Source organism: Ischnura elegans, chromosome 9, assembly GCF_921293095.1.
Source record: "Ischnura elegans chromosome 9, ioIscEleg1.1, whole genome shotgun sequence".
Taxonomy (NCBI): Eukaryota; Metazoa; Arthropoda; class Insecta; order Odonata; family Coenagrionidae; genus Ischnura; species Ischnura elegans.
Window position 1 is genome coordinate 34,386,760 of NC_060254.1, and position 25,659 is coordinate 34,412,418.

Consider the following 25,659-nt stretch of genomic DNA (forward strand, 5'->3'; position numbering starts at 1 on the left):
GTAAACATTTGACAGAAGATAAATAGAAATCTGGGCTGCCAACATCAAGTTTGTTTCCCTACAATCAGTTTGTGAGTGGTGTACTGCAGTGTTTAATCTAATTACTTGGGGCCGTCTAAAATGAGTTACGTTTAACATATCGCTTATTTCATGCATATTTATCGGATGAGTACTTATTTCAAGCAAGACTTAATACGTTCTAATACGTTATGAGAAGGCATCACAGTCTAGAGTAATGTTTGCTCAGTTGACTTTTTTGCCTTAGTGATTTATTTTATGTCATTAATTAGTTTTTAATTTTAATTGGAGCCATTAAAGTTTATGTTTTTGGAATTGGAATACATTATTATTGCCATCATTGCAGCTGTCGTATTAGTTGCTTTGAGTATTTTCACTGTCAGTACAAGCATTTGTGTTCTCTCTCTACCTGTCACTTGCCTTTGTGATATAGCATGTAAATATTTATCATGTGCTATATAAATTGGCGAGTTGTTATTTTAATGAATGCCAATTTTTCAGTCTTTTTAGGCGTCACCAGCGGCAGAATTTTACAATGGCTAGGTGTTTAATGGCACTGCACCATTAGCAGTTAGGTTCTGACCGGTGCAAGATCGAATGATTTTTTTGTTAAACAAGTAATCAATCATGATGATGAAAACGTCAACAACGGGACACAATGTTTTGCCATTGCTTAGAACTAGAGAAATAAAGGTAAATATCAGCCTTGTCACTAATCAGTAGCTATTGACCTAGGGTATTTTCACTGTTTAAATTCATCTTATTCGTTGTAGGAAAATGTATCATACAGTTTCAAACAGTCGATGCACGTGACAGAAGACTTTATCAACCGTTTGGGTCTGGAAAAAGAATTGGAAGGCCATTCAGGATGCGTCAACTGTTTGGAATGGAGTGAATCAGGAACGTGAGTGATTTGAAAAAATGAATGTTTTTCATCCCAAGCAGTTCGTTCTGAAAACTATGTAATTTTCTTTAGTGTTCTAGCATCTGCATCGGACGATGTATTGGTCATCCTTTGGGATCCATTCAGATACAAGAAAATCCACACGATCTCAACTGGGCACCTTGGAAATATATTTTCTGTAAAGGTAAAATAATTATTATTTCTAAATAACTCACCCTTTTTCGTTTATTGTTATATCTAATTTCATAGGCAAAACCGCCTGTTATTTAGTTGTAGTGTGTCAGTTTAGCTGTCAAAAGATTAGGCTTGCTCTTAGTAATAATAATAATTTTCTCTATTTATGTCAACATTTTGGATCTGTTATGTATAGGAATGAAGGCAAAACTACAAAAATGCGTATAATTCTCTGTATTTTCTTTGACTTTTCGTATTCTTACTATGTATGAATTGAAAACTCATATTGCTAATTTACTAAAGTTACATGTGAAAAAAAATTATTTGCCATCGCCTGGACTCTAATCTGGGTCTACAATTTGCACTAAGAGCTTAAAAAACATCCTACGCATTATCTTTCTCTGTGAGTTTTTGGTGAGTGCGGAGGACTAGGTGGTGGTGTAGGGTGAGGAGGACTAGGCCTAATGATTAATGTCATGTTGCATGGGGATGATTACGGACGTGGTAAATGAATGCCATCACCAATTATGCATAATAGGGTTTATTTCGCTTCGTTTGCGTAGCACAGACAAGCTCTACAGTATCTACATCTAAACCCTTCTCGTCCAGACTGTCATGGCGTCGCTCTTCTCTCTTTCATGGCGTCCTCCTTACCCAACGCCGTTGGTGGAAAAACAATTGCAACGCCTTCTGCTTGTCTGCCACAACACCCCCCTTGGCAGTAACGGAGCGTGTCTTGAGACCTTGACATACATATTACCCTTAAATAAAGAAATGAAGAACAAACATAACAGTAAATATGCATAAGTGAGCTGTGTTCATGACCACAAAATCAGCTGCGTTGATACTACACAAAAATAGACTCTAACTAAAGAATGTGCTTTACACTATATAATCAGTTAAATGCTGTGGAAATCACACTCGTCTCCCAGAACGTCAGAGAGGAACTTGTGGCACTATTGTGTCATTCACAGATTCACTAGGGGAGGAACTGCTGACAGGGGGAACACTTGGAGGTACACTAAATGGCAAAGATATGTGGGTGTCACTAGAGGGTGTATCTGCCACTGTGTCATTTTCTACAAATGCAGGTTTCAGTCGATCCACAGAAACTACCACTTCACGCCCATGCACACTGATTCTAAAAGTTTTTTTACCCCGATTGAGTACACGAAATGGGCCGTCGTAAGGTGAAGTCAAAGATGCATGCACCCTGTCATTTCTCAAGAAAACATGGGAGGATGTCTGCTAATCTTTAAAAACAAAAACATAGTGTGTGCCGTGGCGACTGGCTTGCTGAGGACGGAACTTGCTTAGATACCCACGTAGGGAAGTAACATAGTCTGCATCAGCGATTACCTCATTACGTGATTGAGAAAGGAATTCTCCAGGCAGTGTTAAGGGCTGACCATACAGCACCTCAGCAGGTGTGCCATTCAGATCCTCTTTCCTGGTTGCTCGCAGGCCCAGAAGTACAGCAGGTAGAGCCTCATACCATTGCTGATCAGAGTGGCAGCGTAGGGCGGCCTTCAGCTGACGATGGAACCGTTCCACCATCCCATTAGCGGCAGGATGATAAGCCGTAGTCCTCAGGTGGTTCGTGCCAGTGAGTTTCATCAACCCATGGAACAGGCTGCTCTGAAATTGCCTCCCCTGGTCGGTTGTGATGCGGAGAGGCGTACCAAATCCACTCCTGAAAGAAAACTCTGGCCGTTGTGTCAGCAGAGGCATCCACTAGAGGATAGGCTTCAGGCCAACGGCTGAAACGATCCACACAAGTCAACAAATAACGAAACCCTCGGCTGCTAGGGAGAGGACCAACAATATCAATATGAACCTGCTGAAACTTTGCACTTGTCGGAGGGAAATCACCCAAAGGGGAAAGGACATGTCTGGTCACCTTGTTTCTCTGACACTGCAGGCACGAACGGACCCAATTACGACAATCTTTTCTCATGGAGGGCCACACAAAACGTTCTGCAACCATCTGCGTTGTTTGTCGAACTCCAGGATGAGAAAGGCTGTGGAAGGATGCAAAAACTTGCCTCCGGAAAGGTGATGTGACAAATGGGCGAGGGTTTTTAGTGGAAAAGTCACATATAAGGGGCTTCTCTGATCCTGGAAGTAGAATTTCCTTTAATATAAGCGAGGAGTGTAGGAAAGAATCGGACAGCTCTTTGTCATGCAACTGTGAATCAGCCAACGATGTAAAGTTAATGGGACCAGATATTTCCTCCACTCGAGACATCGCATGAGCAACGACGTTGTCCTTCCCAGGAACATAGACAATATCAGTGGTGAATTGCCCGATGAAATCCAGATGCGGGAATTGTCTAGGGGAGCACTTGTCTCGCTTCTGCCGAAAAGCAAAAGTGAGCGGCTTATGATCCGTAAAAATGGTGAAGGCTCGTCCTTCCACCATGTGTCTGAACTGCAATACCGCTTTATATGCCGCCAAAAGCTCACGATCATAGGCGCTGTACCGCTGCTCGGCATCATTGAGCTTCTTGCTCCAGAAAGCGAGGGGCTGCCAACCGGCAGGAGTCAGCTGCTGGAGTGCCGCGCCGATAGTTTTATCCGAGGCATCTGTGAAAAGACCAAGCTGAAAAGATGGATTCGGGTGGGCCAGAAGGGTGCAACGGTAAAGCGCTGCCTTGCAGGCGTTGAAACAGCTATCCAACTCGGGAGTCCAGTCAATGATGTCACTGCTTTTCACGTTACCCGCGAGCAGCTCGCTGAGGGGAGCCTGGAGTTTTGCGGCTTCTTTGATGAACCGACGATAGTAGTTTACCATCCCAAAAAATTGTCGCAACCCCCGAATGGTAGATGGACGAGGGAACTTTTCAATGGCCTCCACCTTGTCTGTTAGGGGTTTCGTCCCATCCTTGGACACGGAACACCCAAGAAACTGTACTTATTACTACTATTACTACTGTACTGATTACGGACGTGGTAAATGAATGCCATCACCAATTATGCATTATAGGGTTTATTTCGCTTCGTTTGCGTAGCACAGACAAGCTCTACAGTATCGACATCTAAATCCTTCTCATCCAGACTGTCATGGCGTCGCTCTTCTCTCTTTCATGGCGTCCTCCTTACCCAACGCTCTCTTGTGGCCGTTGGTGGAAAAACAATTGCAACGCCTTCTGCTTGTCCGCCACAGTCACAAGTCAGCATGTTTGTGGCCATGACACCTCAGACCTAGGCCAGACCAGAGCTTAACTAGGCTAATTTTGATCTTCGATCAATGTCGATTTTAATAGGGTTTGATAAATACAGACTCCCATATTTTTCCGATTTTGCCATCCATTACTGACTTCTTGAGTTTTACAAGGTGAAAAGTTGATATCCTACCCTATACTTCTGGAGATATTTGTGGCAAAAAATCTTTGGTGTAAGTCTTTTTGCTGTTAAGTTGATGACCTCGTGTACTCTTGCTCAGGGGCTAGGAATTATGGCTACAGGAGGTTTTAGGGGCAACTAATACTGGAGAGTCTGGGGGGTATGGAATACAAGCCAGGGTAAGCAGTAGGGGCAGGGGCCCTCCCCCAGAAATTTTTAACTTAAAAGGTTCAAAATGGTGAGTTTTACGGCTGTGTGAATAGTTTGATGTTTTGTTTGTGGGTCCTCCGTCCCCCAAATATTAGTTACAAAATTTGTCACATTGAAATATACTTATAAAAAAATCTCTGAGCTCTTTGGGGGGGGGGGTTTCTCCATACCTTCCCCCCCCTCGCTGTGCCACTGCTCTAGCTGAGTAGCAGCTTTTCAGCTACTCCTCCCTTCCTAGAATCCACACTGCAAGGTTCATTGGTCATCATCATCATCATCACTGGTCAACAATCCTAGGATTGGTTTGACGCAGCTCTCCACTCAGTTCTCCTATCAGCTAATCTTTTCACACCTACATATTTCTTCTCTTTCACATCTCTCTTTACTTGTTCCATATATTTTGTTTGAGGTCTTCCTTTTCCATTCTTGCCTTCCACTTGTCCTTTGACAATTGTCTTCATCAGGCCATCATGTCTCAAGATGTGGCCTATAAGGTTGTTCCGTCTTCTTATTAAGGTTTTCATGAGGCTTCTCTTCTCTCCTACCCTTTTTAGGACTTCCTCGTTACTAACTCGGTCGATCCATTTGATTTTCATCATTCTTCTGTAGCACCACATTTCAAAGGCCTCTATCCTTGCTTTCTCCGCTGCGGTCATTGTCCATGCCTCACTTCCGTATAGGAGCATACTCCAGATGTAGGTTCTTATAAATTGTTTCTTTACATCCATATTTAAGTTTCCCGCTGTAAGCAGGTCTCTCTTTTGGTGGAATGCTCTCTTCGCCTGGGCTATTCTATCTCGTTTGACTGATATACCCTCTCGAGTAGTCCCTGCCGGAGATCCGAATGGGGGACTAGTTTACCTCCGGAATATTTTACCCGAGAGAATTCCATCATGTCATTATATAATTTGAGTGGAGTAGTTGTGACTCCTCGGGATGGTTCATTGGTACTTACCCATTACTGAGTGATTCCTCCCCTCAGTGAGCAGCTCTTTCAAAATGAATTAATGAATGGGAACTGTCATGATGTGATCCGCTTGTGAAAAGCGGGTGGCAACTCCCTCATTTTTTATTTAAAACTTATGAGAGAAAAACCAAAGAACATATTTTCTTCATGACTTATGTTTCCCTTCCATCTATCTAATTCCTTTAACACATTCCTTACTGCAGATTTTTGGAAGAAACCAACCATTATGCCAAAGTGTTTTTCTTTTTCCTTTTGCTTTATTACCTGAATTTTTTCCGTTTGAGTTTTCGTGAGCATTTGGCTACGTGTGCCATGTCTGTCGTGTCATAAACGCATCACCATAGTAACTGTGACCAAGGGCTTGCTATGAGAGGCCGAAAAAGTGACTCATTTTTGACCTATGTCCGAAGGGGCATGAAGGTGAAGTACACGTTTCAGTCATTATGACCGAAGCGGCTGTAAACATGTTAGTGAATTGTGATTTTGGGTTTGAGTGAATAAATTCATTGTTGTTCATAGGGTCCACCGTATCTGGTGACTCCATTAACCCTTACGTGCGGGAGCTCTGACAAGTTTCCCAGTTACGAGCACCTCAGGAACTTCTGAATGGGCACCTCATTATTACATCTTTATACAGGGCTCCCTGGAGGAGTAAAATTGTATGGGTATAGCCATTGCCCTTCCTTGGGATCCATATGAGCGAAATATCTGGCCCTTAGCCTTTTTATTAGCCTTGACCTTTCAGCGGATTAATTGCAATTTTTGCAGCGTTAACAGGTGGAAAACTCACTGTATTGATAGTTTTGTTTAAACAAAATTTTTTGCACTTATCATTGATTTCAGCTTAAATGAGTTATCCTGATGTTTTTGTGTGCAGTCGATCAAAAAATGAATATCAAGCTTTAATATACACTGATAAAAGTATTGCCTACCGTTTAAAAAAAAAGTAATCGTTAGTTTTTGGTACATTATCCACCAGAGCATGCCGTTCAAGAAGCCTGTTATTATTACTGTAGCTATATACTGTTATATATTTATACTGTTAGCTATATTACTGTAGCTAAATACTTATACTGTTACTATATTTGTGCGGTAACTAGTTATTTATGAAATTTTAACTGGTACTTAATGACTAATTGAATTTTTTTAAATAACCAACTGAGCCCAGTTACATTTTTTGGCTACTTTAGACATCCCTTTACATTACTTAAAGAATTGAAGGAAAATATATGGAAGCAAAGAGCTGCCTATGGTTGCATTGCTACCCTGTGGAAAGAAGTGTCAGCTAAGGTTGCAAATGCACAAGATTATTTTTTTACTCTATCTACATTTCTGTAATGGGCAGAGTTTTGAATTTTCTTTATTAAATGCAATTAATATTCATACAAAATATTATTAATGAAACCAAATATTCTTCAATTGAATTATACATCTTGGTTATCAAATGTCTACTCAATTTGAGTTGGGACGAATTAATGCTATTTAAAGTTTTAATAAAAATTTGTGGTTTGATGAATCACCTTATGGCCATTTTAGCCACTTATAAGTCATTGTATGCATTGGCAGTGGCATATATTTAACTATGCACAGAGTTCTTGCTCAATTTAGCATCTATGCATTGGTATTAGTAATTTTCAGCTTTAATCTTTGATGAAAATCAGGAATTCCTGCATTGCAGGCATGTTTTTAACCAATAAAAGTTAAAAATTGTACATTGTGTTTCCAATGATTTTTCTTATAGTTCTTACCATCAAATGAAAATACATTGGTGACTGGAGCAGGTGATCATCGTATTCGTGTTCATGATGTAACTGCTGGCGAAGCTACTCAGTGTCTTACTTGCCACACTTCCAGAGTAAAACGTCTCGCTACTGCTCCCAATCTACCCTACATGTTTTGGAGTGCTTCTGAAGATGGTACTGTTAGGTGAGTTCTGTATGCTAATTTTAGTGAGCCAATGTGCCCTGTTTATGCACTCCATTAATAATTTATGAACTATTATGTTTTACGTATTTTCATGCACACATCCACTATTCATGATTTAATTTTAATGTAGAATTTAAAAATAACCTGATCTAATTGTAAGTGAAAATCTCTCCTGATACATGGGTACTTCTAGAGTCTTTGCTGTATATTTCACCTTGACAATTAGTCAATATTTGGTAAGAATTTCGTATTTTGTAAAATAATACATAATCATTGAAGAATTGATCATATTAATTGTGACAATAGTAACCTAAATTGATGATTGCTTGGTTGCACAAGAAGTTCAATACATATCTCATTATTTTAACAAGAGAATACTGCAGAATAACAAATTAGTAGATCTCTAATTAGAAATCACTTTAGAATTACCTCTAGAAAATGGTAAATTATCTGTGTATGATGCCCTTTCTCTACCTATTTCAGGCAATTTGATTTACGCTCCCCATTGTCGTGTTCAACTCCTGATGTGGCTAATGTGTTAATAAATCTTTTGGACCATTTGGGCCACTATGCGGAGGCTAAGTGCCTTGCTGTGAATCCATTGAGGCCAGAGCTCATCGCCGTTGGAGCAAATGATCCATATGTTCGCCTCTATGATCGTCGAATGATCAAATTGACTAGTGTTCAGGTCAGTCCATAACATGGTGCCTGTGATATGATTTTATTGCCCTATTGTTTTACGCTTTGATTTCATCCATTATGAATCATGTATATGAAAAAATATCCTGCCCATTTGTATAAGGATTTTCTTTAGGCTTAGTTATGCAGTGCTTTAATACATTCTATTCAATGGTAAATGTGTAAATGCGTGAGCACAAAAATGCACCATGTTACTACTCTACTTGTACATATGCATGGACAGAAAATAGTATGTGCTCTGAAGTGGGTCATGCATTCGTACATATTTCGTCTCCATCAACAAAAATCATTTGTGCATTTATACATTAACTCGTATAAGTTTATGTATTGTGTTAACTGGCCTTTATATTAAGAATCCTCCGAATTAGATGCGTGGTCAAATAATATGATCAGAAATCCATGGAAATTATTTTTTATGAATGTGCTATCTTTGATTAGGAAGAGACTTTATCGAGAGAAATTTTGGATGTTGCATTACCCCTTTAGTCTTTTTTTATCTGATTATTACTTGCAAAATTTTCTCTCCATATTTGGCTGTTTATGGTTTTTTTCAAGTTATGTTAGTATTTTTCTCACATTCTCCATACCGTAGAACATTCCATGTTTTATTTTGATCACAACATTCTGGGGTACATGCTATTTTGGGGTGCCTACCCCAAATTACCTATGCACTTGTTTGTTACACCCAATCTTATGGAGAAACTGTGCATTGTTATGCACCAGTCCCCATTCATAGTGCATCCTACTATGTTAGCATGCATGTGGATCGGCAGATTTGTGGGGAGGGGGTACATGCCTTATTTATTTATGGTTAATTGATCTTGAAGGTGTTTTTTTTTATAATCAAGTGATAAAAGTATGTTTATACTGTTATTTCTTAGATTTGATGCCTTCAAATTGATTCGAAATGGAAAAGCTTGTATAATCAAACTTAAATGATTTTTTCTTTATTATAGTTTCCTCCAAGCAGTACCCCTCCGTCCAGTCCTGCCGAAGCCGAAAATGAAAATGCTAATACACCCATGGTAGATAGAGAGGGGGCTGACAATTTGTCCTTAGGTTGTGTTCAGTATTTTGTAGCAGGTATGTATGCGTGCATGATTTTTACATTAATATTGGCGTGATTGAAATTTATTCTTTATTTTCCATTGGCATTTAGCTAGTGATGGGTCAATTCCAAAATTTTTTGAAAAAAATTCAAAACATTTGAAAAAGTTCTCCATCTGCAAATAGTGTGCGTACCGTATAAGCGTGTGTAAGAGGCGCGCACGTGTGCGAGGTGCACCCCTAGCATGAGCTAAAGCATCAGAGCTAAAGAAAAAAAAACTTTTCGGCATTTTTTTATCCTATCGCACAGTGTTGCAGACTTAAGCCTGGACTTTTGACAGTTATCAAATTTTCCACTTTCAAAACTAATAATTCACGTGGCGTTTTTCACCTACATTTACACGATATGTATGGTGCTCGGAGATTAGTAGGTATTCACTTGTAGCCTTAACCTTCTGATGCTTACTAGGGATGGTCGGATCAAATACCTCAGATCCACGAATAATGCCCTTCGGATCCAAATTCGTAGGAGAAATTGAATCTCAATCAGAAATTTTCAATCATTGCTTTCGTGAATGCAACGTCCCACGAGAGGGAGTAGAAAGAGTTCAAAATCCTCTCTTTGCATACGCCGTTGCACTACGATGTTTGTCCTACTAACGTGCAATGTTTTTTAAAGCTTTCCTAGGAGTATTGCAATAGAATTTCAGCTGTGGAAAATTTTAACGCAAAACACGACAGGCACACAGCATGAATCTTCCCAAGAGATTGGACAACAATCGGGGGAATCTCAGCCCCGTTAGAAAATAACCACGGCGTAGATTTCACAAAATACCCCCGGCCCTCCATCAGCCCCTGCCTATGACGTTTTTTCTTTCCTTTCTGAGAACCCACGGACCATAAATCACTTGCCTCAAAGGAAAATATCAAGTTTTGCGGTAACAATCGAAACTTTTTTCATCCCTTCCCTGTCTCACCAACTGACCTTGATCGATCTCCCAGTTTCTGGAGGCCAAATGCTAGGTGAGTCACCTACTGAGCCCGGAGATATCTCAGTAGCTTTCAATAATTGTATGACACGCACGAGGTTCAAAAAAAGAAAGAGATCTAACGCGACACATATCTGACAGAATTTAAGTCTTTTAAGCACTAATTGATTGACGCAAAGATTTATAGTTACAACAAGGCTACTAATATTCAAAATAGTCCAAACAGAAAAATTTTGGAAGAAACAAGGGTAGCATGAGCACATTCAAACAAGACAAGACGGACTGGAAACTTCAGGCAACTCAAACTGCGTATATCACATTGCTGCGCCTTCGCCCCTTCGCTTTGAAGACAATGATGTCACATGCAAGATCGGACGTGTTCTTCCCTTTCTCCTTTGCCCTCAGCCTCGTTGCGGAGGAAAGACGGAGGGAGCGAGCTCCTTCCCCTCTACCTCTCCTTCAACGCTCTTCACTTATAAGCATTTCAGATTTCTTCTATCCGCCATTTAGTCAAACAATGTAAACACTTGTTTGAAAATTTTTAAACAGCAGGTTTTGACACCAATATAATTTTCAATCGCAATAACCCTTATAATAACGTCTGAAGATGATTTTTGAAAAAGCAGGCCCTTAACGTAATGGAAATTACTCAGCAAGACAGAAGTTGACTATTGACCAGGTATTGCCCTTCAAAACTGCACTTTTCTCTATGTTTGATAAGCGAGTGCTGTATGCAGTATAAATGCCGCGGTATGCCCACTCGTAGCAGTAAATTTAGCGGGCCCTCTGGAGCGAAATACCCCACGCGATCTTTTCCATGTTCACATCTGAGGTACCTACCGACGTGACGCTTAAGAGTAATAAACGTAAACAGGAGCATTTTAAAAATATGTCACTAAGGAAGAAACTCCCCTACCTCCTGCTGGTTTTTGACCTTGGTTTTTAGATGACTGACTCACACGGAAAACCAAGGCCACTCAGTTCCTCTTGGGCTAGCGACCGGGGAAAGGGAGGGGGGGAAGATAAAAAGTTTGTGTAAGAGGCGCACCCCCATTTTCAGCTGCAATGTCTGGGGAAAAAGGTGTGCCTCTTACACACTCTTATACGATAACCTTTAAGGCCGTCTATAAATGGAAGAAAAATGTGAAAAAGTTTTTAAATCCAAATAAAACATCAGTACAGTGAGTCCTCGTTCTACGTCACCCCGTTTAACGTCATTTCGCGATAACGTCACGAAAATTTTGAGACCGTCATTCGTTTATCGCACCTTCGCTTCGCGATAACGTCAGGGCTTTTAAATTTCGCACGAGAAAAAAACGCGAAGCGGCGGGCGTTGAAGGTTGTTCGTTTTGTGGGCGGTAATACAGTCAGTCTAAACGAAGTGTGAAACGGTGTGTTTATTGTTAATTGCGATTACGGTTTTAGCAAATTGTCTGCAAAATGAATTCTTAGGTAGGTGCGCAAGGTTTTACTTGACATAATGGTTTTCGGAACCTAAAAAGTGATTTCAAGGCATTTTTCCGTGTAGAACTCGGAGTTTTTGTCGTCACTTTTTTCGCCGTGTTATCAATAATTTTGGTTCCTATAACTAAGACGATGTTTCAGCGATGATGATGCCCAGGCGACGCTCGCCCGGGCGACCACCATAGCAAAGCCGAAAAGCAAACGCGGGAAGATACAAAAATGGAGAAGTATTTACGTCAGTGCTGCTATTGTCGTCGATGAAGACAGGAACTCGTATTTATGCCATAGCTTGGCATTCCCATCGTAAAAAATGCCCCAGATATGATACGCTAAAATTTTTCCACGTAGGAATTGTGAGGTCTAGGAGCCGATATTCACTTTTTACATTGTTTCTTATGGGATATTATGTTTCGATTAACGTCATTTTATTTATCGTCACATTTTTCAGGAATGGTAAGTGACGTTAAACGAGGACTCACTATTTTGCTTCTCCATATTTTGTATGTTGTTTAGAAGATTCCGTTATTTAGATTTCCAGATTATCAATCTTCTATTGTACACTGTTGAAATTGAAGAAAACACTGCAAACTTACCTATGGATATCCTATTAATTCTTAGGAATTGATTGCCTGTGGACCTTATTTGAGTCAAATGTTTGTTTTTTTCAATTATAGGCCACCTTCCGAAAAAACTTCAAGACTACCGAAAAAGATGTCGGAATTTGGCTGCCACATATCTTACTTTTGGAGCTGATGGCAATGAGTTACTAGTTAATTTAGGCGGTGAACAAATATACCTCTTTGACATAAACAATAAAAGAAAGCCAAAAACGTATGATTGTCATGTAGCTGGATCATCTCATGATGAGAAGTCTTCCCAAAGTAAGTATACTGATATCCATCTATATCCCTGCTCTTCTTCAGTATCTCTTCTTGTGTCTTTTGGCATGCTTTTAAGCAATTGGACTAATATTTCACAATGGGTAGAATATGCAATGATCTTTTGATACCAAGAGAAATCTAACAAGTTAAGTCCCTAAGTGTCACTACCAGATCTCGTTCAAATTTTATAGTTTTTGTTTCAGTCACCAATGCTCAATACTTTTTAAGATATTAGGAATGGTAGGTACCATGAATATGCTTAAATTTAACACGTTGCGTACGGATGGCGAGAATTCTCATCATTTTTTTCCCGAACGTTCCGGAGGATTGACGAAGATTCTCGTCATTTAGATGCGTCAACCTAAACAATTTTAAAGCGTACAATATGTATTCGTTAGTACGTTATCAGTTGTTGTTCGTTATTCATAATGAATTGATGCATCATAACGTTTGATTGGGTGTAGTTATTTTCTAAACATTAGCTTTTTAACCATGTTTAAACCAAAGGCATTACACCCTAATAGGCACATATTTCCAATCTCAACACCTCCACCCAGAATTCCTAGGAATTTAAATACCCCAGTACGCAACGTGTTAAGTTACTCAAAGCTCAACAATACAAGGTCAATGCTCTTCGTCCTAGATATGGAAATTAAGGGCCTATTGGTGTGCTGTGGGTCGCATAAATTTTGGCATTTTTCCTGGTACACTCTCCACCGCTAATATATCAAAAAGTGTTTAGCGTTGGTGGCTGAAACAAACACAACACTTCATGGGTATCCATTTAGCAAAATTTGAACGAGACCTGTTGGCGACACTTGACAGACTTTCTTGTGAGTAATATCAGAGTCTATTTAGCTTGAGAGACCCTCAACAATGAGTCTGTGATGGTAAGGGATGATTCATTTAACTGTGAATGCTCACTGTTGTTTTAGCTTCAAATTTTTGGCCCCAGTTTCAGATCCTTCCAGTGACAGGATATGCACTGGGACCTATGGGGTGGGAAGCCAGCCCTCCAACCACCAAAGCAACCTGTATTGATTTTAACTCTTTATCTTTTAGAGCTCGTCCATTTTGAGGCAAATGGCTGCAGCTATGGTTTGAAGCTGGGCAGTGGAAAAGACACAGGAATATTCAATGGGGGAACTACAAAGGGAGTTCCGAATGGAACCAATGGTGTCACCTTTCCTTCATCTAAAGCATCTCTCAAGTCTAGTTCCTTGAAGACAACCCAGTCATCTGGCAATTCATTTGCTCTAAAGAAACCACCTTTGCCTATTAGAGCAGAAACGTTGAAACTTAAGGTATGGTATTGTATTTATTTTAGTTTAAAATCCAGCCTTTCCCCTTGTACTTATTTACTCAAAAGTTTTTAATTAAAAAAATTAATGATTTTAAAAATTTACAAATCCTCAGCCAGTTGTCATCAAATTCAATGTCTTGACAGATGAGAAAAAGTGCCATACACGTACACATCTTGTTTCACCTGTTTAGCAGAAATCATTTTCCTCTCTCTCTGTTATTACTTAAGGAGTGTGGACAGAAGTAATTCGCAAAAATAAAATAAGAATGGTTTTCGTGGTACAGTAGACTCGTTAATACGAAAAATGTTATTAAGAAGTAATTAGTTGGTCCCAACGAAAAGGCGTATCCAATCTTTAGTAAAAGAAGTGTTATTGCGTTATTGCAAAATTGTCATTATTACGAAATTACTGACTTCAGTCCCAGTCCCGGTGGTTACAGAATGAACTTTATTACGAATTTCGGCAAAATTCATAATAAAGTTCATTTCGCAATGGCATTTAGGTGGATATACACTTCGCTACGTTATCATCATTGATCTACGTTTAAGTTCTCCTCTTGTACTGTGTCCGAGAGCGTTAATTTTGGTTCTTTCTTCAGTAGGAGATACTTCAATATGAACTCAACATCATATAATAAGGTTCATTCCAGTGGAATTTTGGTGACCCACTCATAAACACTTGTTCGTTGGATTGGCGCCTTTGGAGTTTGCCGATGCGACACGACGTGGCGTAGAGGAACTCGCACTTTGGGCATAATCTGAACAAAGTATCATTTAATCCGGTGTGAAGTCAGGAACTGTTCAGCGTTTCGCCCATTCGTTCTTCCCACGGACAGCATTTTTTTTTCGCCTCCGGCTATGTTGCAAGCTAGATCAGTTCATCACAATTGTGATTTAATGCAAGATTGTGATGTAGTATGCATTCTGCAGGTTTCAATATTAGTTATGTGTGCCAAATATAAAAAAGAATGAGTACAAATATGACACATTTCTGACATGATGAGAGCAGCTATCCGAGTTCTCCTGCCATGTTTGTATGTAGCGAGAACCTGGATAACTACACTCATCATGAGTATTGCCGTGGAAATTTTCGCAGGAGTGACATTTCTGGCATTATTTAACTTTATTAATCATAATACCATAAGTTAAATTTATCGATTTACCTATGAATCACGAGTTCCTATGTTAGACCGCACCCAAAAAGCCCTAAGAAGTTTTTTTCTCACGAGCCATCTCAAAAATGTGGGTGCATAGGATACACGAGGGCGCAGCTTACACGAGTAAATACGGTCATTAGTTATTGTTTTACTCATTGATTTTAAATTACTACATATTTCAAATAACATTATTGTGCCTAGAATGAAAATTGTCTCTACGCATAAATTTAAGTTACTTGGCTCATGAGCTTGTAAAATGACCACAGACCCTTGGAAACTGAGGAAAAGAATTCCAAAGGTAGCAATCAAATCTAGTATTTTCTTACGGATTCAGAATTTTACTCAGTGAAAAAAATTAATTATAATTGATGAGTATATCTACAATTTGAATTGTAGGTATAAGTTTTTAATTTGTGTGTGTGTGTTATCAAAGCTTCTACATAGGAAAATCATTGCTATACAAGTCTACAATGAGCATTAGGTGAAATACTGAATATGAGTTTTAATTCCCTAGTATATTGATTTGTTTTGATTTGTTATTTTCTTTCATTTCCAGGCAAATGATGCATTTGAAAAGCAGCAGTATACTGTAGCTATCAATTTGTACAATCAGGCCATTTCAGTATGTCCTATGTCAGCCATACTTCATGGTAACAGAGCAGCAGCATACATGAAGAGAGGATGGTTAGTAAAAGAATTTAGTTTTCCTCTTGTAGTGCATTTTGTCGTTTTTATTTAGTTTTTTGCTGTCATGTTCCTCTTAAGTTTTTTAAGTGTCGATGATTTCATAGCATTTGATATTATGGAAACTGAAAGCTGTTTATAGCCTAAATAAATGTTCCTTGGATCTTTGTGCATAATTCACATGATAATATCATGAGAACTGTGGATCCTGTCATTTTGAAGACTTGCACTTTGGGCTAGTTACCCAATGGTATACATTTTGATATTCAGATATTTTTTATAAATCCTCCTATTTTTTTTTAGTTTGGCTCTTCGCCTTTCTTTGGGCTGTTTCTGTTGGGTGTTTTCTGTTTATCAAATGTTGTATCAAAATTGTGTGTAGTATCATTTATTTAACTTTAATTTTTTCAGGGATGGTGACATTTATTCAGCACTTAGAGATTGCCACCTGGCCCTTCAAATTGATCCTAATCATCTCAAAGCTCATTTCAGGTAAGCATTTATTTCACTTTGCCATAATGATAGTGGCAATTTTTAAAATGACTTTTGAAGATTATGCTTTCGTTTTGTGGACCCTTTGAAGTATTTTTCCTACACTCACTCATTAGAATTCCAAAATCTACCCTAAACTTTGATGATTAAATTATAGCCAAAGGGTAACCTCATCTAGAAAGACTTGTATTGGTCCACGATATTGTCATTTAATTCACCACTCTAGCTGGGATGTTTGTCATATGCGAAATGACTGCTGAATAATATGGTGTATGAAATAATGTCATGAACTTGGACTTTTTCAGAGGAAGGCAATTTTCTATTTTTAAAAGTTAAATTATTAACTTGATTTCCTTACTGTTTGGAATAGACCGGTTACTATCAATCTTTGATACCTTTTTCTATTATTCAAAGAATTATTCCCTAATGTTTTAATTAGTGATAGGTCGGTTCGATTCCTCGATTCTTCGATTCCTCGATTCTCGGCCAAGAACCGGAATCGAAAACGAGTACATACTTGCCAAGGCGAAAAATCGATTCCGATTCCAGCAGTACTTCAAACAACAAAATTTACGACCGCATTTCCAATAGTCATTTGAATTTTCGCGCCACGTAATCGTAATAACAAAACACATATCTTCTTGGGATGTGCGAGTACTCGAAAATTCAAGTCGATCGAGTAGTTGGTACTCGACTCGAGCGTTTTGAGTAGCATGTCGAGTCGAGCGGATGTCGAGTCGAGTAGTTAAGGTTACAGAGCTTTCGAGGCTAGTAGGTCCAGCAATCTGCCGACAGGAAGCGCTATGATGATACTCATGTAATAGTGCAGTTTTTAAAGCCGATAAGTCATTCTAATGCCTTGGCCTGATAGTTTCAGCTTGCCGAATACACTATTGTTGTTGTCGACGTGGGCGCCGAATACCTTTGCGATCGTCTTCCTACCCCACGCACACTGGTCCGAAATCGGAAAAAGCTGGAATAAAGTCCAAAATGACCTTTTTGGGGATAGAGACTTGAAACTCAGCGTAAATACTCATAAATCATTATCAAATATTGATTTATATGCCATTTTACATAAATGCGAACCTTTAGTGAGATACAGAGGCCCAAACATGACCAATTTTGCAATGCCACACGATATCGTTTTTCCTCAAAAAATCTTTGAATTTATCCCAGTGGTTTTGCGTTGGTATGAGTTTTGTGGAATAAAAAACGCAATATTCCTTTGATCTGGTGCTTTGCCTATACTTTCAATGACTTTTGAAGATTTTGGCTCTCATCTGTCTGGTTTTACAACGCAAAATGGCCGACCCGTTTTTCACGTGAAATTTGACATTATCTTTCGTTAAGAAAAATATAACTCGGAAAATTTTAACCACTATATAAAGTAGAGATTTCTAAAGAGTACTAATAAGAAATCTTGAAAAAAAAGTTTGCGAAGAAGGAAATAAGAGCGATTTTTCAATCGCGCGTCAAGGCTGACCTACACGCCGCGGACCTCTGAGGCTCGGTAACTGAGGCCGATTTTTCAAGTTTTTTAAAACATTAGTCCTGAAAATCGTCATTTAAAGCATGGATAATCGTCTTCATTGACTTAAAACACTAAACTGAGGATGCTAAAAAGGATTATGTATAGATCGACTAGACCATTTAGCGCGCATTACTCGAGTGAAAATACTAAGGATTGGATATTTTTCGGAACCATCCCGCGCGTAAGAAATATGCCTCGGGTATTGAAGTAAAGTGATGAGATTAAGTCGGTATGCTTAAGAGAGAGAAAAATGAACTGTTTCCGTGATAGGCAACAAGCGATACCCTTTTTCCCTTTCCACCCTCGCCGAGGTGAGTCGCGCGGTAGGGGTCGAGTTTTCACACCACAAGGCTCTTTTAACCTTTTCTATTACTGCGTCCGTCCGATGTAATATTCATTTGTAGCGTTTAGTTTCTTTCTTGAACTTAAAAAAGCAAGAGATTTAAAGGTTGATTGAATGACGTGAGAAGTATAGCATTTTTTTGGCTTTACCAAACTAAAGTTTAGTTCTATAGTTGTTCGCTTCGTCCACTTGAATTCCATTAAGATTCAAGGTCCAACAAATCGTTGATATAATTTTTAATAAACATTCCAAAGTCTCCGAAATCTTGCAATTTTGGTGGGAAAGTACTTGCCCAATAACACAAATGTGTAGCAAAAGGCAATTTTCTGCAGGCAGTAATACTGTAACATGGAGACGTCAAAACCTGCTGGCTGAGCATGTAGAATAATTGGATTTTCTGCTTGAGAATTTGAGAGGGCCAAATATTACATGATTCATATACGTATGTAGTATGTAATCTTTATTACAGCTATGAAAATTCCTGTACTCAGGGCTCTCCCTTGTAGTTTGGATATATATATATTGTCGACATATTATGAGTGCCAATATTCTAAAGTAATACCTATCATGTAACACCACTTTTCAGGTATGTTCTGTTTTGAAATTTAGCTATTATATTTTAATTGCATAGTAATGATGTGAAAGATTCTTTTGTCAACTGACTCTTTCACAGAGTAATATTTTTAAAAGTAGTTTTCTTGTTGCCTGGAATTAAGTGATATTTTTCTTGGAGCCTATGGCATCAGAATCGATGGAATCGGTATCAGTAGAATCGGAATCGAAATGTCAGAATCGGAATCGGGATCGGAATCGATAAAATTTTGGAATCGACCCATCACTAGTTTTAATGCAAAGGTTTGTACAGTTAGTTGCGGTTGGAGTTACTGCCCAATGCTAAGTCTCAGTCTTGTAAATTTCAAACTTTCCCTTGACTTCCTTGCATTGCCAAGTTATATGGTGGTTGACCAAAGGCTTTGGCCAGAATTTGAACCTTGGACCCCTCAGTAAGTGGTCTATAACTCTATCCATTAGACAAAATGTTCCCTTTGAAAAATTGTGCCACATAATTTTCATGAGAAACTCAGTTGTTGATTTAGTTCCAAATGAATTTTCAAAGGAGGTCGCTCAACTGTATATGTGTCTTTATTTTGGCTCGTCCAGGTTAGCTAGATGTCTACACGAACTTCAGTGGACAAAGGAAGCATGGGAGTGTTTGTCAGCGTTCTGTGATCGATTCCCTGAGCATGCTCACAGTCATGCGTGTCGAGCACTCTATCGAGAGATCGTCTCATTGGCTCCTCCTGCATCTCCTACGCCATCTGACTCGGGTCTTTCATCCAATGCTAGCAGTGAAGTGAAGAAAAGCAAAAACACAAGGTCCAAGTACTTAAAGAAGGCCCCTCCTCCTGAATCAGGTGAGTTTGAAACAGGGATGCAAATGAAATCACCCAATGATTAAAGTATATTTACCTTGACACATTTGCGGCAGAGCTGAATCTCCCTTCCTGGGTTCAGACTTTGATGGGACCCACCAGTGGGTCATGGCCATACTTCATTCTGTGTGGTGTGACCCACTGATGGGTAATGCCTTTGTTCATCTTATAACTACTGCCGAGAAGTGGTGCTGCACTCCGCAGCCTACTGCTGATGGGATCAGTGGTGCAGCGAGGGGGGGTTTTGGGGGAAAAAACCTCACCCAGAGCTCAGAGAAATTTTTAAGTTTAATCCATTTTACTTAATTGGATTGATATTACTAATAGAATAGTGTACGGGCTAATAAAATAAAACTCACCATTTTGAACCATTTATCTTAAAATTCCGCAATTTATTAAGCTCGCACCTACCGTTTATCCTGGTGGGTATTCCATACCCCCACACACCCCGGTATTAGTTGCACCTAAACCCTCCCCAGCTGCACCCCTGGATGGGATTGGGTGGAGGGGAATGAAAGAATCTGGGGCAGCCACTGTTCTGACCCCCTGCAGCTAGGAACTACACTAAGAGGCTCATGTATTTAAAAACCTCCCAGTAGAATGCCTCAAAAATGTGGCTCGAGCCTACTGCCAATACTTGGTGTTGCTAAATTCTGGGCATTCTCTACCTGGATGTCAGACAGAGGCCACTGTCAGATGGAGCCATGTGGGAGTGCCACACAGGTGGAACCAATCCCGTTGTTCATTCAACTTTAATTGCTGAGAAGGGCAGGAGATAATTTGAAAGGAGTAATTGGGGTCAGGCCCATGCTGGACCACTTCTCAAGGCCGTTTTACATGGGGCACGGAATTGCGCAGGTTAGAGCTGCATTAATTTCTAAAGTGGCATGGAATTGCGCGAATGCATGAATGAAATTAGAACAGGGGCTATTTTGCCGTCTCGCATCCACGCATTCTCGCATCTGTTCTAGCAATTCACCGCTTTGCACAACGCAATTTAGATTGCGCCTTCGCACGTACGTCAGATTTCGCAATTCCGTGTACCGTGTAAAACGGCCTTTAGGGTTGTGGACGGCCATGGCCAGAGTGTGCCAGCACTATGCAGAAGGAGTCTAGTGGGGGGTGCCAAAGAGTTCTAGGCTGGAGGGCACACCGGTAGTCCCGGTATCCTGGCGGCCCAGCATGGGCCTGATTGGGGTATTGGCTAAGGAACTGCCGAATGAATAATTCATGGAATTTGAAAATTCATAGATTTTCCTCAGGAGTGCAGAAGATGAAGCTTTCATTTCTTTCCAAGTCGGTAAAAGTGTTTATGTGCACCACCATTCTTAGGGAGAATCGGTTTCCATTTCTATGGTGAATGATATTTTTCATCATGAAGGTGGTAGACAATGCCACTGAAATATTGGTGCCCATCAATACCTTCTTGCTGTAAGCTTGCAAAAACTTCATCTGTCGCACATATTGTTTTTCAAATGACACACAAAGCTTCATTGTGTTGTAGCTAATTAAATGCAATTTTGACTGCTGAATTTTGAATCTCATGCAGACACACCCAGCAGTATTGGGGAGAATGTTCTCTTGCTAAAAGGAAGCCCTATCATCCCTAACTTTATTGAGAATGTTCACAATGTATTTTCGTACCCTTCTCAAAGTAAGGTCTTAAGAGTGGAAGGGACCTTTGCCCCTCCAAGCAGCCCCTCCTGACTTACAGTAGCCAAGACTAGCCTTTTTAGTAATGATATGTGGTGTAGAAAGTATTTCCTGTAATCCTTGCATTTTTTCATGGCTGGTGTATTTTGTTCTATGTAAATGCTGGATAGGGAATGAAAATGATGTTTGAGCTTTGTTGGGAGGTTGTGTCTGGTGCATTCCTTACTCGCCAACACTAAAAATTATGCAGAGCCTATGAAAGCAGCAACCAACATGGAGAATTTACGATTTTTTTCAGTTTCCAGTGTCTACATTCATTTTACAAGATTTTTAATTTGAATACCATGTGTTTATTTTTTGCATTGTTTGAGAAGACGATGCGGCAGAAGATGATGAAGATGTTGAAGATGACTCTGGCACGGGTTCTGGTCCTGGAGATGTAGAAGAACCGAGTAGGATAAACATTCATCGTAGTCTCTTTTCCCAGCGAGCAAAGAACACATCAGAAAAAGAGAAGGTTTGGCGAAAGCTTGCCTATGACTATGAAGTGCGATTTTGTGGTCATTGCAACACAACCACTGATATCAAAGAGGCAAACTTCTTTGGGAGGTATGTGATTGATTGTCATATTTCTCTGGTTTTTATTTATACAGTGCTTATCATTTGTAGTAATAGAAAGGGTTAGCCTAATCAGAAAAATAAGGATAACATATTCATTGCTGCTTGTTTTCCTATGATTTGTATCATTTTGTGAACCATTCTTCTTTTAACACTTTGAAGGCTGGGGCTACATAGAGTAATCATACAAGTCCAGATATCCAAAGGTTTTCTTCGCTCTGCAATAACTTATCCTAGTGGATTGCCCGTACTGTTGTGACCAAATGTTACATTTCTGTGCTATATGTACTGCACGATCCATCTAAAGAAAGCATAGGGTGTCTTGGCTAAGCTTTAGGTGGCCAATCTAGAGAGTATGCAGTGTAAAAACTGTAGCCATGGCCCTGACCAGTGGCGTAGCAAGGAATTTTGTTTTGGGGGGGGCAAAACCAGGGGGAAAATTTTTTGAAAAACAGGGCACTAACTGATGGGTTTTAAACTAATTTTAACACTTTTCGTAATCGAAAAGACTTTATTTGTTAAAGAAATATCTTGTAAATTCATGATTTTTCAATTATTTGTTTTCTTTTATGAAGGAAAATAATTGCGTTTTTATATTTTGTGGGGATTCGAACCCCCTGGTATCCCCCCCGGGTATGCCATTGGCCTTGACAAGGGTTGGGGCATTACATGTAGTCTCAAATAGAACCCATATTGATGATGTAAGATCCAAAAACAAACTTTGAGCAAAACACGGTCTCAAGGTGTGAGAAAGAACATACGAATGCATAATTGGAAGGGGGATGAGTAGAGATTAGATAGGGTATTTCTACTGACGATGGAAAATGTTTCTATGTATCTCATAAAGTGTTAATAAAATTTTGAATCCAAGAAATATTGTTTGAAGTAACTCCTAATTAATCACTATATGCATTGTAATATTTGCTGTACTTAATTTATTCTCCTTCCAGACAAGGGCAGTACATTGTTGCTGGTTCTGATGATGGGTCGTTCTTCATTTGGGACCGGAAGACAACAAATATAGCAAAAGTTTTGAGGGGAGATGAATCTATTGTCAACTGTTTGCTACCTCACCCCTCTCAGTGCCTGTTAGCCACTAGTGGAATTGATCCTGTGGTTCGCCTATGGAGCCCAAGACCAGAGGTGAGTCCCTTTCCTTATATATTGTCTGGTGTTATCCCAGTTAACTGTATCTTGGAAGGCTATACAGATTTTACACTAGGTAATTGTTATTCCGGTCAAGGCGAATGATTTTTCCTTTGTGGATTTTTCGCACAACTTGTGCGTTGCAGATGACTCCGTAAAAGTTAACAAAATAGGTAATTGTTGACATGGCTGCTGACTTTTCGGAAACTCTGCCCTGAAAATGTGACCTGACTTGGTTTTTGATCATTCAGCATTCATATCAACGATTACCCTGAATGAAAATCAAGTGGCTTTCCAAAACTTCTCATGTCCCCTCTAGTTTTCTTACATTCAGTTTGAGGAACTGCATAGTAAATGGTCTTACCTATCCTGGGGCCATTCTTCCACAAAGTGAATTTTTGTAATAATGAAAGTGTTCATCAAAATTAGCATTCTGTTTGACAATCTATGTAATTATTTTGTGCATTACCCACATAATTCCTTTTCCTATGAGTCATATTGGTGGGCATATTTCATTATAAACGTCAGTCTTTTTTGGTCTTTGTGACTTTTATTCTCATTTTTTATAGTTGCAGTTTCATTTTATTTAACCTTTTTCATGCAAAAGGTTACTTCGGTTATCTATTGAGATTTCCATGAATGCCCAGGGAGGGACATAGAAAGAGCTGGTGATTGACCTAATTTCAAGTTCTATGCAACTATCTGTGACTAAATAGCAAAGCTGAGGTAGTTGATCATGTTTTGGGGCTCATATCAATAACATAATTAAGTTTATTACTACAAATCACCCGTCAGTGTTCTCCTCCAAGCAGAATTAATAAGTTTAATTTTTCTGTAAGGGCTTATTCAAGAACATAAATATTCTCCTAGTGCAGGTGTTTAAGTAAAAATAGTATGGTACCTTTCTGCAGCCCTCATTGCACTTCTGCAACGTTGCTCCGTCATGCAATGTTTTGCTAATGATAGCATTTGCATTTTCAGAAGGGGCATACTTTAAAATAATTTTTATTGCTTAACAAGAGTGTAGATAGTTTGGGTAAATGTGGTACAAGTGATTGAAATCCTTTCACATTATGATGCGTAAATTCCTTGTAAATATATGAGGTGACGTGGTTGGCTTTTGTTCTCAGGATGGGACGAAGAATGACCGGGAGGTGATGGATCTTGATAGAGCAGCATCAGCTAATCAGATGAGAATGAATGCTGATCCTTTTGAAGTTATGTTGTTGAATATGGGCTATAGAATTTCTCCTTTAAGTGGAAATAGTGGTGAAGGACCTGATGGCGATGCTGAAGGGGCAGCAAGTGGAGCTGATGCTGGAGCCATCAATTGCCGCCCTAGCTAGTACTAAATTTCTCAGTGCCTGTTCACAATATTAGTGATGCTACGAGTCGAGTGAGGACGAATTTACATTCGGAGAAACTCAGGATCGTGAGGTAGTGTCACAATGCTGCTGCAATATAAGTGAAACGGCTTGCAATGAGGTTCAATATTGTATAGTTTTGTTTTTGTGTGTGCCTAAATTTTCCAAAATCGTATATTTTCTGGAGTGCCTCTATAACCCAATTAAATGTAATTTATTCTTTATTTTTTAAGTTGATTAAAGTGTTACTTGAGTCTCTTATCATGTTTTCTGTATTATTTCATAGTTGTCATTCAAGTTGATGTTTGTTTGTGTTGTGGATTTAAGGTTAAGGAAAGAATTGAAATGTTTCAAAGGAATGCTTGTTGTCTATGACAACCTACTGTAAATTAAGATACCTCTGTAAATTTTTAAGCACCATAGGGTAAAAATAGTGCCCATGGATCCCTGCAAGACACTATTTTAGTTTAGTGTAATTGGGCCTTGTCATTTTTGTCTTGGAAATATGTAATGTTTCTGATTAAAATTCAACATTAAAGAAAAGATCTCCATCAAGTAGTATATGTCAATTTTTTATTTATTCCAAATGCATGTTATTTTTTATGCATGCATTTAATTGATTATAAACTTTGCGGAGAGGATTATCCACAATAAAGCAAAGTACATGCATAATTCAGGTGGCTCTACATGAAATTCTAACTGAACTCCAAATGAAATTTCAAGTGGAAGAAGAAAATTCCTGAACAAAATTTTGCATTTGTGAGAACTGGACTACTCAAGGAATATGTTAAATTGAACAATGTAAAAGACATAAGTTAAATAAGGAAGATCCTTCTATGGCATACTCTTGCCCAGGGGTGCCGACTTACAAAAAATATTGGGGGGGCCCAAACCTGGGACCTTGCCCTGGTAAATTTTATAAGTACATAGTGAATTTTAAGTTTTTTAAGCATTTTAGAAGACTCATATGATCAACATTAGAACCCTGATAACTCGAATCTCGATATCTGGACACTCCGGGGAAAATCGACAAGCCTGACACATTTTTTCTCACATTTGTAATGAATTTTTGAGGGGGCTCAGGCCCCATGGAGTCGGCGCCACTGCTCTTGCCTCTCCACCAAAAAAAGGCAGTTGGTAAGCAAATTTAAGAAGTCAATTCAACATTTTTGTCACACATTTGGGGTAATCGGCCAAAAGCAATCAGAATGCAGAAGAGGTTTGACAGACCGAAGGCTGCTAATGCCCCTAACATCCATTTTTATGGTGATGGAATTTTATTAGTCGCTGGTGAGGCTCTTAAGGAGTGTG

The 25,659-nt window shown here is 39.2% G+C and overlaps 1 protein-coding gene across 3 annotated transcripts; it reads left to right on the forward strand.

Moving 5' to 3' along the window:
* The first annotated feature begins 26 nt into the window (after positions 1–26).
* On the forward strand, positions 27–24,909 carry LOC124165684 (WD and tetratricopeptide repeats protein 1-like). Of its 3 annotated transcripts, none has more exons than XM_046543165.1 (15): positions 27–124; positions 520–711; positions 792–922; positions 995–1,106; positions 7,360–7,544; positions 8,028–8,232; positions 9,200–9,326; positions 12,418–12,624; positions 13,687–13,928; positions 15,641–15,768; positions 16,180–16,260; positions 19,296–19,549; positions 21,595–21,829; positions 22,789–22,981; positions 24,115–24,909. In XM_046543165.1, the coding sequence occupies exons 2-15, from the start codon at positions 646–648 to the stop codon at positions 24,328–24,330; spliced, it is 2,382 nt and encodes a 793-aa protein (XP_046399121.1). In that variant the 5' UTR covers positions 27–124; positions 520–645; the 3' UTR covers positions 24,331–24,909. The 3 variants fall into 3 exon arrangements, with proteins under 3 accessions (XP_046399121.1, XP_046399120.1, XP_046399122.1); XM_046543164.1 differs by having other exon boundaries at positions 29–232; XM_046543166.1 differs by having other exon boundaries at positions 44–71.
* The last annotated feature ends 750 nt before the right edge of the window (positions 24,910–25,659 follow it).